This window comes from Peromyscus eremicus, chromosome 9 (genome assembly GCF_949786415.1).
Source record: "Peromyscus eremicus chromosome 9, PerEre_H2_v1, whole genome shotgun sequence".
Lineage (NCBI taxonomy): Eukaryota > Metazoa > Chordata > Mammalia > Rodentia > Cricetidae > Peromyscus > Peromyscus eremicus.
Window position 1 is genome coordinate 85,701,358 of NC_081425.1, and position 14,491 is coordinate 85,715,848.

Sequence of the window (14,491 nt, forward strand, 5' to 3'; positions counted from 1 at the left end):
ATATTTTTGTGTGGTGGTATTGTGTTCCCCGAAATATTGTGCATGCTAATAAACTTATCTGGGGTGAGAGAACAGAACATAGAGGATAGACAGTGGTAGTACATGACTTTAATCCTAGCATTCCAGAAGCAGAGATCTACCTGGATCTCTGTGTGTTCAAGGATACAGCCAAGCATGGTGACTCACGCCTTTAATCCCAGAAAACGAGCCTTTAATCCCAGGGAGTGATGGCAGAAAGCAGAAAGGTATATAAGGCGTGAAGACCAGAAACTAGAAGCTTTTAGCTGGTTAAGCATTCAGGCTTTTGAGAAGCAGTTCAGCTGAGATCCATTTGAATGAGGACTCAGAAGCTTCTAGTCTGAGGAAACAGGATCACCTGAGGAATTGGCGAGATGAGGAAACTGTGGCTTGTTCTGCTTCTCTGATCTTCCAGCGTTCACCCCAATAACTGGCCTCAGGTTTCATTTTATTAATAAGACCTTCTAAGATTCCTGCTACATTTTTGGAGATAGAGGTTTTCCAAAAGGGGTCACGACCCACATGTTGAGAACCACTACTCTTGAGTACCAGAACTAGAAGGAATCTATATATTAAGAGGGGATTTGGTACAGCAGCTTACAACCTGTGGTTTGGCTACTCCAACAATGGCTGTCTCCCAACGAAAAGGCCAAGAATATGATGGTGGTTCAGTCCACAAGGCTGGGTGTCTCACCTGGTCTTCAGTATATGTTAGAATCCCGAAGAAGTAGGTTCTAATAGCAGCGGGATAGATAAACTTGCTAGGGAGAGTGAGGGCGAGCAGGCAAAATGCAAAAGCTTCTGTCTCTCATGTCCTGTTATGAAAGTATGGTCTAATTTAGGGTGGGTTTATTCCACCTCAAATGACCCAATTAAGAAAATTCTCACAGGCATGCCCAGGTACTTAGTTGATTCCAGATGTGGTCAAGTTGACAACCAAGGTTGGCCAATATAGTCCTGTCTAGATAAATCATTTCTCCCATCTAGCTTCTTTCAAGAATTATTCTTGGTTTTCTACAGTTTGAATATGTTAAGTGCCAGTGTAGACTTTCCTATTTACTTTCTTTTCCTTCTGCATACATGCACTCCATGATTTGCAATTGTTCCATAGTTTTTTTTTTTAATTTTAATTTTTCCCATTGGTTTTCTGGTGGAGGAATTTCCATTGACATACCTTCCAGCCTACTGATTTTTTCTTTAGCTGTGTCCAGTTTCATTGTCCATCAAAGGCTTTTTTATATGTTTCTGTGTTTTAATTTTAGCATTTTATGTTGATTCTCTTGTAGTTTAGCCATCACTCTGCTGTTGTGCTGCCCAGTTTTTGCATGCTGTCCATGGATATTTTTCCGTTTACCCCCTTCATTATAATTCTTTTACAATCCCGATCTGTGAGTTCTAACCAAACATAACAACTGCGTGTCTTGCAATATTGTAAAATTGGTGATAGCATGAATCTGGGGGTGGGTAGATCATTAGTGTTGGAATTCCAGACCTACTTATTAGCATTGTAGTTTTCAATAAGTGTATATTAAGAATCAAATGTGTTAACCCCCGAAGACCTTAGGCTCATTTCCATAATGAAGTCAGTCTTGTTTGTATGTGAGCTGGTGTGGACAAAGCCTTTTGTGGGAAGCTTCTTGCAGAACAGTCCTTTTCTTTGCTGCCCTCTCTCATGGAGACACTCCCTCTAGATCTTTTCTCAATTGACATTCTCACCTCATTATGCTCCTTTGCAAGATTGTCATAACAGTGAAGCCTTCCCTGAGCATTCTGTGTAAAGATGCATCCTTTCCCCTCCTGCTACTGACCTGTTTCATTATCTTTCCACAAGTGTGGTGATCTGACATAGTATAGACTTTCTTATCCATTGATTTGTCAACTTAAATGTGTAAGCTACTTTAGGACATGTTTCATCTTCAACTTACAAAGAATAAAATGTTTTAGAGCAATTTTCTCTGTATTCAGATAAAGGTTTCTTTTTTTCAAGAATATTGAATAGCATTGGCAAATATTCCTTTAATGCTATGGCACCCAGGCAAATGTGGCAGATACTCATTCCATAAGTAGATGGGCATCACAAAAGCAGGAGACAGCACACTCTGTATGCCCAGGTCTGCCTGGAGGTTCCAGCCCTTATCTCTGAGCCACCGACCTCTAATACTTCTGACTTTCTCTTTCAGTATGAATACTTCAATGCCGTGCTGATCAATGAAAGGGACAAAGACGGGAACTTCTTGGAACTGGGGAAAGAATTCATCTTAGCCCCCAACGACCACTTTAATAATTTGCCTGTGAACATCAGTCTGAGTGATGTCCAAGTGCCAACGAACATGTACAACAAAGGTAAGACCCCTTGCTACTGCTCCCATTAGAGGACAGAAGCTGGTGGACTGAGGAACACACATCTCTACATATTAACTATTCCAAGTATCCCCTGGGTGGGTTAAACATGAACCTGTCTGCTTGGATGCTCTCTCCTTCATGCTCATGTGCAGTGCAGAGATCAGCAGGCTTTTTCTGTGAGTCTCTTTGCTCTGCCTGCCTCTCTGCAGTCTCTGTTACAACTGGCTAGCTACTGTGTAAGTTGGAAGCATGACTGTATCCCTTTAACACATTTATCTGCAAAATCACCTCACCAGATTAAACATGCTTACTAACCCAGCTTGTCTCTTCCTTTGCCTGCTTTCCTTGCTTGATGGTATTTAAGGGTTAGGGAGCTTCTGTGAGACAAGCTGTGTGTTGTCCTCTTTCCTTCCAGAACAGAGACGTGTGGACATAACAAGTTTCTGTGTGTCCAGGCTTGACTCCCTCAAATCCATTCTACACATGGACACTGAAGTGATTTTCCCGACATTCCTGTCTGCCCATTTGAGTTGGAAATTCAGTGGCCAAAGACTGGGCTCTGGCATCCGAGGGTACTGGTTAGTCTCCCTGTTACACCTGCTTCTGGTGGTGACCCCAGATGCACCACCCCTTCTGTGGAGATCGCAATTCCTTTCCACTGTGATGGGAATAATAATTGTGTACAAGCTGGCTATGGTGGCACTCACTTGTAATTCCAATGCTTTGTAGGGAGAAGAAGCAGGAATATGTCCTCTTCTAAGGTCAGCCTGGGCTACATAGTCAGAGGGTATAGAATGATGTTGTGTAGCTTTATGCATTGAGCTGTCAATTTGGGGAAATCACACACCTGTTAGCTAAGCTGCTGAATTGCTCCGAATCACCAGTTAAGGGGCGTGGTCAACCATAAGCTTCCAACTCTGTATCTCGAGGACATTTTTCTTGTGCCCGTGTCTTGTGGCTGGACACTTCATAACTCCCTGTCCTGGTTTGCCTATTACTCTCCCTTCAGAGTCCGGGGAGGCAGCCCCCAGTTCACTAACTATTCTGACAGTTATTAGGGATCCCATGGTTTACCAAACATAGCCACCTTCTTCAAGGCATTTGCAGTCTGGTATGGAACAGGCTGGTAATGAGATAACTGGAAGACTGGGTGTCAACACTGTAGTTCCGTCTCTGCAGAGTGAGAGGACAGTGAAGTCCAGGGAGCAGACCTTCCCTTGCTCATGTGGCTAGGGAATGAATCGCTATTCTTTCTCAGCCCCCTTTTAAAAGGTGATAGCAACCTACACCCCTTTCAGAGGACTTGGGGCTAGGCCATGTCTAGGCTCCTTAGACCACAGATGGAGCCTTGGCTTGGCATTCAGCATTGCCCAATAGAGGTTAGTCCTCCAGGAGAGTGGTAATAGCTGCTGAAGACTTAAATGAAACTGCCATTTTGTGCAGTGTAGCTAGCAGGAAAAGCCATTTCTAGCGTTAAATATGTTCTGCACAGAAGATGAAAAATGAACATGATTTTATAGAGTCATTTCAGACATGAAACAATCCAGAATGGTCTTTTAAAACATGACGGTGACTTCAAGGTTGCTTGAAAGATTAGCGCCATGATAGAGATGTAATTGCATCCTGGGATTTAAAGGCATAATTGTACCTTCTAATGGTAGTGATGTATAAGGGACTCAGATTGTCATTGGTCACATGGGCTTTACAATAGCATCATGAAGATTGCTAGACAGAATTCTAACAGTCTGACAGTTTGAGTTATAGGAGTTAAATAGTTAGATTTAAGTCATCCTTGGCAGTCCTCATGGGATCTGCCTGTCATCTCCTGCCCAGGTCCAACCCTGCCAGGCTATGGAAAGTGAACCAGGGTCAGCCAGGGGCTATATCTTGTCTCAGCCAGGCAGGGAGTAACTGCCCATAGGAGAGAGAGAGGGGGACTTTAAGAAAATTCTGGACTCTAACTCAAACCAGCCTCCCAAAGTCTCTTTTCAAGCTGTAGAAATATATTTCATGTTTAGAAGGCCTCCCGCTCAGATGTATTTACTGACGACATGTACACAAAACACATGCTCTGGGCTTGTTCACTGGCTCTCACATCCCTGGGGTGGAAATCTTGCCTTCAGCAAAGAAAACCAGCACACGGTTCTTCTCCCCGCTGCAGTTTGGACCCGGTGAGCACACGGCAGTGTTTGATGCTTCTAAGTTGCTGCTGTGTACTTCATTGTTGGGCGGAATTTCCAGTAACTGTAGATGAAAGTGGCGGATAACTCTAAAATGTCTCCCCTCTGGTTTCTGCCTCCTTAGCAACCAGGACGGTGCTTCCCCATGTGGTTGCCACTCTGTGGCTGCCATTGTCATAGGCGTAAAAGATACTGCAGCTTCACAAGTGGTGACAGGTGTGCAAGTCCCACAGGGGGTCAAAAGAGCTGGTTTTTTTTGGGGACTCTTTAGACAAGCCTTTGAGTAGTCTTGGGCTCCGGATATAGTAGAGTCTTTACTAACTGTTCTTAGAAGATCCCTGGGGCTGTGAGTCTGACTCTTAGAGATGGGACCATCTAGGCCTTTAGAGCTGTAAGTGTCTTCCAGAAGTGAAGCCCAGGGCAGGGGCTTTTGTGAGGCTGCCAGTGATCTGGCAGAGGATTGGAAAAGCATGCACTCTGTGTTGAATACCTTTTAGGCATGTCCAACCTTTGACATTGCAACACAATATAATTTACAAAACTATGCACACCCAAGAAATCTACCATTGAGTTATAAAAACAATCACAAATTAATTTCACAGTGTTTCACTAAGTTTCTGATTTTGTGTTGGTATCTCAGAGTGCATGAAGCCCCAGGGATCACCAGTAGGACACACTTTAAGAAGGTGAAAGCATGTAAGATTTATATGCACACGCCACATATGGATGTATACACACGAGTACATATTAGGCGTTATGTGAGGGATGGTGTATACGTATGCATGTGGACCATGTATATGTGTGGAAGAAGATGCCCTGTTCTCCAAATCAACACCATTGTTGCCATCTCTCTCCTCTGTGTACCCAGGTGATAGCCCCTCCATTCCTTGCATATCTTTCTCTTCCTTTCATCACTCACCATCCATTTCTATTACTCTTGCCTTCCCTATCTCAGCTTCTCCAATGCCCATCCTATAAAAGCAGCTCCAATGCAGCTTCCTTTGGGTCTTCAGACCTCAGGGGTGTACATGCCTTGGTGCAGCTTGGCTCTGTTCTGGGCATGTCCTGTTTCTGTGCCTTCATTCTGCCATTGGACTTCTTTCTCTGAGGGCAGGGAGCCTACAGAGTCAGCCTAGTGTCCCTGTGTCTTGAGCCCCTGCAGGTAGATTATTTGCTGATGTCTGCTCTCCTAGTCAGCCAGCACTATGCTGTTCCATGTTTTTGTTTTTTTTTTAAGCAATAGATACCTACTCTGGCTGATCCAAATGGAAAAGAAACTGAAAAGACCTTGGGTGGTTTACAAACTTTTTACGAAAGAAAGAAGGCTTAGAATAAGGTTGCTTGGAATGGGGGCTGCTGGGAGCTAGAGCTAGCTTCAGAATCTGCCTACTGAGAATCTCATGCCTCCATGGATTACCCCACCACCACCACACCTGTGACTACATACAAATGTGCATCTCATTTTCTTCAACCATGATTTGGACTGGATAATGAATGACTTGCCTGAGGAGACTTTGTTAAAAATTAAGCATAGGTAAGGATGTCTGGCACATGGTGGCCATATAGTATAAACACTGTGGCTTCAATGTATGTGTCCCTTAAAATTTATAGTTAACACTTCATCTCAGGGTAAGTGGCATTAGAAAGTCAGTCTTTTAGGAGGTACTGAGGAGCTAAACTCTGAGACTGAGGGAGTTTTCTGGTTAGTGGGGCTGGGGTGCTGAGCACGGGAGGCTGGGCTCTGGCAACTTCTGGTATAGTCCAAGAAACGATCCACAGAGTCTCAGAAGTTTAGTCAGGTCGTGGGAGGATGGGAGAGCCATCAGAAGCTCATGAAAGCCACGAGGCTAGGCAGCTATAGTTGACAACTTGGCCAGGAAGAGTTGTGTAGTGTACATTGGGATGCACTCACCCCAGAGAGGACTCAGAAGGAAGAAGAGTCTGGGCCTTGCTTGGAGAAGATCCAGGGGAGAGGAATGTGTGTGACCCAGGACTGGAGGGCTGTGGTAGGAAGGCTAGGGCATGGAGTCCCAGAGTGCAGGTGCTCTCCAGGATGATGAGCTTGTGAGGGAAGGAACCGCACTATGATAGCCTGGATATGGTACACAGACCACAGATTCTTGCCGCAAGGAACAAATGGGTGAAAGGTACAACTGAAAACACGGTTGCACTTAATCCAGGCATGGAAGAAGAGAAGGCTCAGAAGTACCCAGTTCTGCTTCTTCCTTTCATTGCTCAGTCATGGAGGGGGATGGCGGGGATACACTACTCCAGCAGAGGTTATGAGAAGGTGTGAACTGCAGGATGTAGCCTAGGATATTCCTTTATGTGCTAGACTTCCCAGAAGAAGTATCGGTAAGACCAGGTATAGGCTGCCAGGCTAGGCTGTGCTTGGAGGGCCTGCAAAACGAAAGCAGCTTCTGGAAGACCCATCACGGATGTTGCAGAGTCTGAGGAACTGGTTTTTCTGCTACACTGTAACAGGTTCTTCTAGGCAGCTCAGAGACAGAGCCAAGATCTAATGAGGCAGACTCCGGTCTCCTGCTAAGAGGACCAGTATGTGTTGTAGGACAGGCGGGCGCTCTGGTTTTGCATCTGTCAGATGTCTCAACCTATTTTTCAAATGTTGAGCTTGATAAAATGCAAAATGCATTTTGCCAAGCACTTTCCCCCTTAATTACATGTGTATATTTTGAAGAAAATTTAATCCATATGTTTCTGATTTGTTTACACAGAAATCATTAAACTGTTGTTTATGAGGAGCCATTTGATGTGCAAGAAGCCTTCACAAACCCTTTAAAAAGCTGTTTAAAGTCTCTTGCCCTTTTTTTGGCATATGTGGGTGGGGGCAACATAGGAGGAGGGGGTTGCTGAGCACTAGGGCTGACCTGGTCATGTTAGAAATGAATTCCAACTCTAATGGTTTGTTTTCTCCTTGGGATTCTGAACTGAAGCCCATGGAGGCTTGGCTCCTGCTTTCCTGCCTGTCTACTGACTCCTATGGAGTATGTAGGTGAGGGCTATAGAATAGAATTCAGGGTCAAGATCAGAGAACAGACCAAAGCAAAGCTTCAGCTCCAGAGAAAAACAGGCAAGACATCTATCTCCCTAGCCTTGTAGCTGCTTAATTACTATAGTCCTCAGGAAGGCCCCAGAACTACCTCTGACAGAAGCTATGGTGTGAGTGGAGAGGTTCAAGTTTAATAGACAGCTCTTTCACACTTCCCCATTTATGTGCATACACACAGACATAGACCAGCATGTGTGCACATACGCACGTCCCCACACTGGTATTTTCTTGGAAGTGGTGTTAATGTAAGAAAGGTATCACAGGGCCTTTTGTGCCTCTCAACACTACAGGCTTATATTTGGCTTCGAGATTGTCCACGAGTAGACAGAAGGATGGATGCATGGATGCATGTCATGTAACCTCCCTTAGAGGTGCATGGTCCCTACGGCTTCCTGCTGTCTATGTGTGTGGTCAGTACATGAGCATGACTCCTCCCAGTGTCTCAGTGACAGCAATTCCTTAGGGTATAAGCTGCAATGGGAACTACCATTCTGCAAGGAAATCTTTCCATCTCCTCTGTCTGGCATTGAGTCCAAGGACACCACATGAGGCAGAACTTGGTGGGATCACTCTAGCTACCAGTGTTGTCCCTACCCAAATCTTATGTGACACTGTTCTTATATCCCTGGGCTACTTCCACTCCAGCCTCTGCCCTGTGGTGCTGTAGGTTTGTTTCCAAAGCTTCCAGGGAGGCTTGGAATAATGGAGGGACGAGCTTGGGGGACTGGAGAAAACCTTTCACCCTGGGAGCCTCTGTTTCCTGGTCTATAAGGCTGAAAGTTATCTGAAGTAGGTGGGATCCTAGCATTCAGCACAGTGCCTGGCACAAGACACCCGGTACTTTGTTCATTTTAGATTTATTCTTCTTACCCTTGGTGAATGGTAACTTTAAGTCATTTTTAATTAACACTTTTATGCAATATGTTTCGAACACATTTCCCCTCCCCCAGGTCCTCCTCACCTTCCTACCGACCCAACTTTATGCTCGCTCTCTCTCTCTCTCTCTCTCTCTCTCTCTCTCTCTCTCTCTCTCTCTCTCTCTGTCTCTTCTTTTTTAAAACAGAACAAAAACCAAGAGACAAAAACAAAAATCAAAACAGACAAAATCCAGTAAGACAAAAAAAAAAAAAAAGCCAAAATGGCAAAATGAAACTGAAGGTTCTCAAAACTACTATTGAGTCCATTTTGTGTTGGCCGACTACTCCTGGGCATGGGCCTGCCGTAGAGTGTGGTTGATATAGCCAGTGACACTCGATTGGAGAAAACTGGTTTTCCCTTCGCTAATGGGAATCAGTTCCAGATAAGTTCTAGGTTAGAGGTGGGGTCGGGTGTCCACTCCCTCCTCTCAGTGCTGAAACCCTGCCCAGCTTGAACCTGTGCTTGTGTGTGCTTCTCTAGTCTCTGTGAGTTCATAAGTGCACTAGTCCTGTTGTGTGTCAGGAAGACTGGAGTCCGGGACTCTAGCATGACCAGGACAAAGCTGAGCAAGGCACCCTGTTAAAAATGGCAGTGATCTGGATTGACGTTTGCTACTGTACTTTAGACTCCCAACAGTAGTGATGCTGGGAAGGGACATCTGTTTCTTGGAGTCCGCCGCTTCCTTGGAGTCACCCATCACCTCTGGCTCTTAACCATCTTTACACCTCCCTTTCCCTGGAGATCCCTGAGCCTTGGGGTGGTGGTGGAGTGGTGGGAGTGGACAGTAGTGAAGACATCCTGTTTAGGAATGAGTGCTCCCAAGTCTCTCACTCTCTCTATGTTGTCCAGTTGTGGGCCTCTGTGTTTATTCCCATCGACTACAAGAAGAAGTTTTCTAATGTGGGTTGAGTCAGCACTGATCTATGGTTGTAACAGTACGTTATTAGGAGTCAGTTTGTTGCTATGTTCCTTTAGCAAAATAATAGTATTAGGTTTTCCCCTAGACCCAAGGCTTTTCCAGTCCCAGTTCTTGGCCACTTTAGCAGTGGCAAATATTGGGTTCCATCTCATGGAGTGGGCCTTAAATCCAATTTAAAAAAATGGTTGGTTACTCCCATAACATGTGTGCAGCCATTACACCAGTGTGTCTTGCAGGCAGGTCGTGTCGTAGGTCAAAGGGTTTGTAATGGGTTGATATTGATGATGACCTTTCTCCTCAGATAGCATGCCGAGTATGTTCCAGTACCACGAGTGCTGGTCCGTAGGTATGATTCTTTTGGACTCTACATTCCAATCTAGACTATAGACAACTGCAGATGGCACATGCCCCCACATTACCCTGTCCAAACCTGAAGAGAATGCTTACCTCCCAGAACAGATGTCCCTTCCCAGCATCACTACTGTTGGGAGGCTAAAGTACAGTAGTAAATGTCAATCCAGATCACCGCCATTTTTAACAGGGTAGCTTGCCCAGCTTTGTCCTGGTCATGCTAGATTCCAGGACTCTAATCTTCCTGAGCAGCCATTACTTCAAATCTGCATCTGTCTGGGTTGCTTTCTCCCTTCCCTATCATCTGGACAGAGCTATCCTTCCCTAAGAATCTAGGAAAGGCTTCCAAAGAAGCTTCAGAGTTGCTTCTTTGCCTATGACCCTAGCCTTCTCCCCGGAGCCATTCTCTGGCCTCTCATGTATGTCCTCCAAGAGTTCTGAGACAGCCCTTCTCTCTCCTTTTTCTGTTCGTCGTATTATATTCAGCTTCTTTTACATGAGTATCATTCCTTGAACTTGGGGTACAGAGCTGCCCCTTCATCTCTTTGGGGATGTATCAGAGAACCCAGAATGACTGTGTTTTCCACAGAAATCACTGAATCCTCCTGTGAGCAGACCTCTGGCCCTTTTGCCTGTTTGTTGGTCCTTTGTGCCATCTGTGTGTAAGTTTTACATTTCTTTGTCTGTTTCAGAAGCCAGTGGTCTGTAAGTGTGTTCCTCGTGTGGTACTATTCTCTGGGTTGTTTAATTCATCTTCTTAATATCCCACTTTTACAGATGTGGAAAGCAAATGGAGTCTTGCTGTGGGATAGAAGCCAGCCCTAGGCTAGAGAAACTTTAGGAGGAAAGTTGGGGCAGGAAGGAATCATGGCCACATAACAATGATTGACAGTGTTCTCTTCCAGTCCGCTGTCCTGATTCTGACATTCATGAAACAGGACAATAACTGTAGAGAGTCCAAGTGTGCAATTGATTTATTTTACTTCTTAAAAAAATGACTTAAAATGGGAATTTATTTCTAGATAACCTCACTTGGGCACGTGCCACTTGGACTGTTTGGAATGGCGGAGTAATGGAAGGAGTTTTAGCATCCAGGAAATGGCCACAGTGTGTGCTGCAGCTAGGGTAACAGGTGGGAATGTAGATTAAGAACGCTCTCCCTGGTTCAGTTCAGCCTGTAACCCATGTTATTGCCTGTGAAAGAGGAACCGCTTTGCTGAGGAAACACAAGTTGGTCTCTGAGATTTAACAAGCAATATGGAGACAGGCAGGAAGTCCTGTGGACAGCCCCAGGCTTTCTTGGTAGTAATGTCCAGAGTGCTTAACACTGCGCTTGCTCATGGCCTGTGAAATACGTGTAATATTCCTTCCCTGGTGACTCAGGGCGCCATTCTCACAGAGGGCTAAGACCTGACTCCTGCTTGTGTATTCAATGGGCGTTGTGGCGGCACCTAGCTCTGGGAGTGGTTGTGAGGTAGAAATGGAGCAGTGTATGTTAAGCATTGGGCCTTGTGGCATTACATGGTAAAAGCTTTGAGGCAGTCATGATTGTTAGTGTCATTCTAAGAAGGGTGTCAGTGAAGTCCCTGGTGGCATGGCTCACGCCTGGGGATGTCTATGACGCTGAGCCAAGTGGCATTCATTTTTCTCCTATATCTCAGAAACTTAGTACTTTAGTTGTAATTCATGGAACTCAGTAAATGGCAAGTAGTTTAGGCCAGAGTGCCAGGTGTTGGAGGCTGAGCTGTCCCTTCCTTAGGTGGCCTTGTCCCCATATGCACATGTGCCCTGTACTCACTCATTTTCCTTGGACTTAGAGAAGCTCTTCATGTGGAAGTCGACATGCCTCTCATTAGTGTCATGGTCAACCGCGTGGTGCATGGCTTGACCTAGTAATGATCACTTTCTTCTTGTTTGGGACTCAGGGCTCTCACAGGAGCCTGGGGGTTCTAGCTCTTGTGTGGCACTAGCCTTGACAGAGGCATGAAGGAAGTCTTTTCTCACAGTCTGCTGTTCTTCACAAATCCACGCTAAGGGAACTTTCTGTCCAAGTGTTTACCAACAAGAATGTCCTTGTAGACATGACCTCCATTAATTTTCTTCCTATAGTTAACACATGGTGTTTATTACATGCCAGGCATGTGATTTAACACAATGTCATCCTACACATAACTCAGTGATGTGGGAGCTATTATTCTTGGTTTCCAGATGAGAAAATTGAGGTTATGAGACTGGCTGTGAATCACTCCGTAAAGTGGGCAAGTCATATGAACCCAGCGTGGTGACTCCTGAACCCCCCGGACACACAGCTTCTCTGTCCTCTGCCCTGCCTGCCACCATTTCTACTACCCTGAGGCTCTGCCCGAGTATTCAGCAAGCTGTGTCCTGGATGTTTACATGCACACTTCATATATGCAGAAAATTTAAGTCTCTGTTTTTGTCAAATTGTGCTATTTTCTTCCCAGCATGTGAAAAATCCATCTGAAATGAAAAGTACTCTTATTTTACATAAACACTTCCAATCTCCTCCCTTCATCAAATGGTGTTACAGCAGAAAGCGTTCTAAAAATGTAAAACAAATTCTGCATCGGAGTACCAATACGTACCAACTATTCAGACACGCTGGAAATGAGACATTTCCACACTGACTTCTGCAAGCCTCCACATCCAAATGCACAGGAGATGAGTGAGGAAGGAGGGAATGGTTTACAATGCAAAGAAGGTGCTTTGTCCAGCCAGAACGTGCACTGCAGTGTGTTTAGGAGGCGCTACAGTTTGAATGTGAAATGTCCTGCACAGAATTATGAGTTTGAATACTTGGTTCCCAGCTCTTGGGGTTGTTTGGGGATATGGTGGAACCACCGGATGTGAATGCTAGTGGTCAGTCACAGAGCTGAAGGGCTGGGGATAGAAGGTTGTAGGTTGGCCCAGAATCTCTGTTTCCGGGTACATCAAGATGTAAAGATTGCTAGCTGCACACTCCTTGCCTCTGTGTCTGCCATGTGTTTCCTGCAAGGATGAACTGTGCTCTCTTATACAATAGCCTGGTTTGCTCCCTTCAGTTGCTTTATCCAGATATGATGTCATCGCAACAAAAAAGCAGCTCCTACGGAAAACTTATCCTGAGATGTGGAGTCATTATCTTGATAAACCTGACCATGTGGTTCAGAGGCCTTCTAACTGGCTTGTAGGAGCAATGTGGAAGAGTTGGCAGTAGGAGCTAGAAAAGCCCTAGATCTCTGTAGGCAGAACTCAATGGGCCATTCTGGTAGGATTTTGTGAAACCAGAATACTAATAGAAATATAGACAATAAGGTTTTAGAGGAGAAGGAAGGGTATATCAGGAATAGAGGAAGAAGTCATTCAAGTTACATTCTGACAAAGTATTTGGCTATACTCTGTCCATGTCCTGAAAATTTGAAGGAGTCTAAATTTAAAAAAAAAAATGAATGATTTGTTTAGCAGAGAAATTTCAAGGCAGTGTAACATTTAGGCTGTAGTGTGGTTACTGTCTACTGGCCTTAGTCTGGCTGTAGCATGGTTACTGTCTATTGGCTTCAGGCTGACTGTAGCGTGGTTACTCTCTATTGGTTTCAGTTTGACTGTGGCATGGTTACTGTCTACTGGCCTTAGTCTGGCTCTAGTGTGGTTACTGTCTATTGGCCTCAGTCTGACTATAGTGTGGTTACTGTCTACTGGCTTCAGTCTGACTGTAGCATGGTTACTGTCCACTGGCTTCAGTCTGACTAATAGCACGGTTACTGTCCACTGGCTTCAGTCTGACTATAGCATGGTTACTGTCTACTGGCTTCAGTCTGACTATAGCACGGTTACTGTCTACTGGCTTCAGTCTGATTTGTACTGAGTATAAATGGAACAGAAAAAACATGTGGAAAATAGGTAGTTTGTCAACGAAAGGATAGCAGATGAGTTTATCGTTGCAGACAAAGTATCAGAAGACAAAATGTCTGAGGACAAAGTAGGATAGTTAAGCAATCAGCACAACCAAAGGTGAACCTATAGACTTCGCCTTGGACAGTGGAGAAGGTACTGAAAAAGCCTCACTCATCATGAGCTTCCAGAAATGACAGTAAAACTTCTCTGAAAAAAAGTCATTTCAAAGGATGATCCTCAAAAAAAATGAGTGCATGGGTTTCTCAGAAAATTGAGAATCAGTCTACCTCAAGACCCAGCTATAACACTCTTGGACATATACCCAAGGAATGCTCAATCATACCACAAGGACACATGCTCAAGAATGTTCATAGCAGCATTATTCGTAATAGCCAGAACCTGGAAACAACCTAGATGCCCCTCTATTGAATAATGGATAAAGAAAATATGGTGCTGTACATACATAATGGAGTACTACTCAGCAGTGAAAAACAATGACATCATGAAATTTGCAGGCAAATGGATGGAACTAGAAAATATTATCCTGAGTTAGGTAACCCAGACTCAGAAGGATAAACATGGTATGTACTCACTCATAAGTGGATACTAGATGCAAAGCAAAAGATAACCAGACTACAACCCACAGCTCCACAGAAGCTAGCTAACAAGGAGGATCCTAAGAGGGACACATGGATTGCCCTGGGAAGGGGAAATAGATGAGATCTCCATGAGTAAACTGAGAGTGAGGGGGGTGAGCAATGGAGGGTAGGGGATAGGGGATGAGAGCATAAGGGAATG

The 14,491-nt window shown here is 44.7% G+C and overlaps 1 protein-coding gene across 1 annotated transcript in view; it reads left to right on the forward strand.

Moving 5' to 3' along the window:
* Window positions 1–14,491, forward strand: part of Cacna2d3 (calcium voltage-gated channel auxiliary subunit alpha2delta 3) — an 827,473-nt gene that overhangs the window by 348,578 nt on the left and 464,404 nt on the right. The window contains exon 5 of the mRNA XM_059274534.1: window positions 2,199–2,361. Coding sequence (XP_059130517.1) covers window positions 2,199–2,361 — 163 coding nt within the window. The remainder of the gene's footprint in view (window positions 1–2,198; window positions 2,362–14,491) is intronic.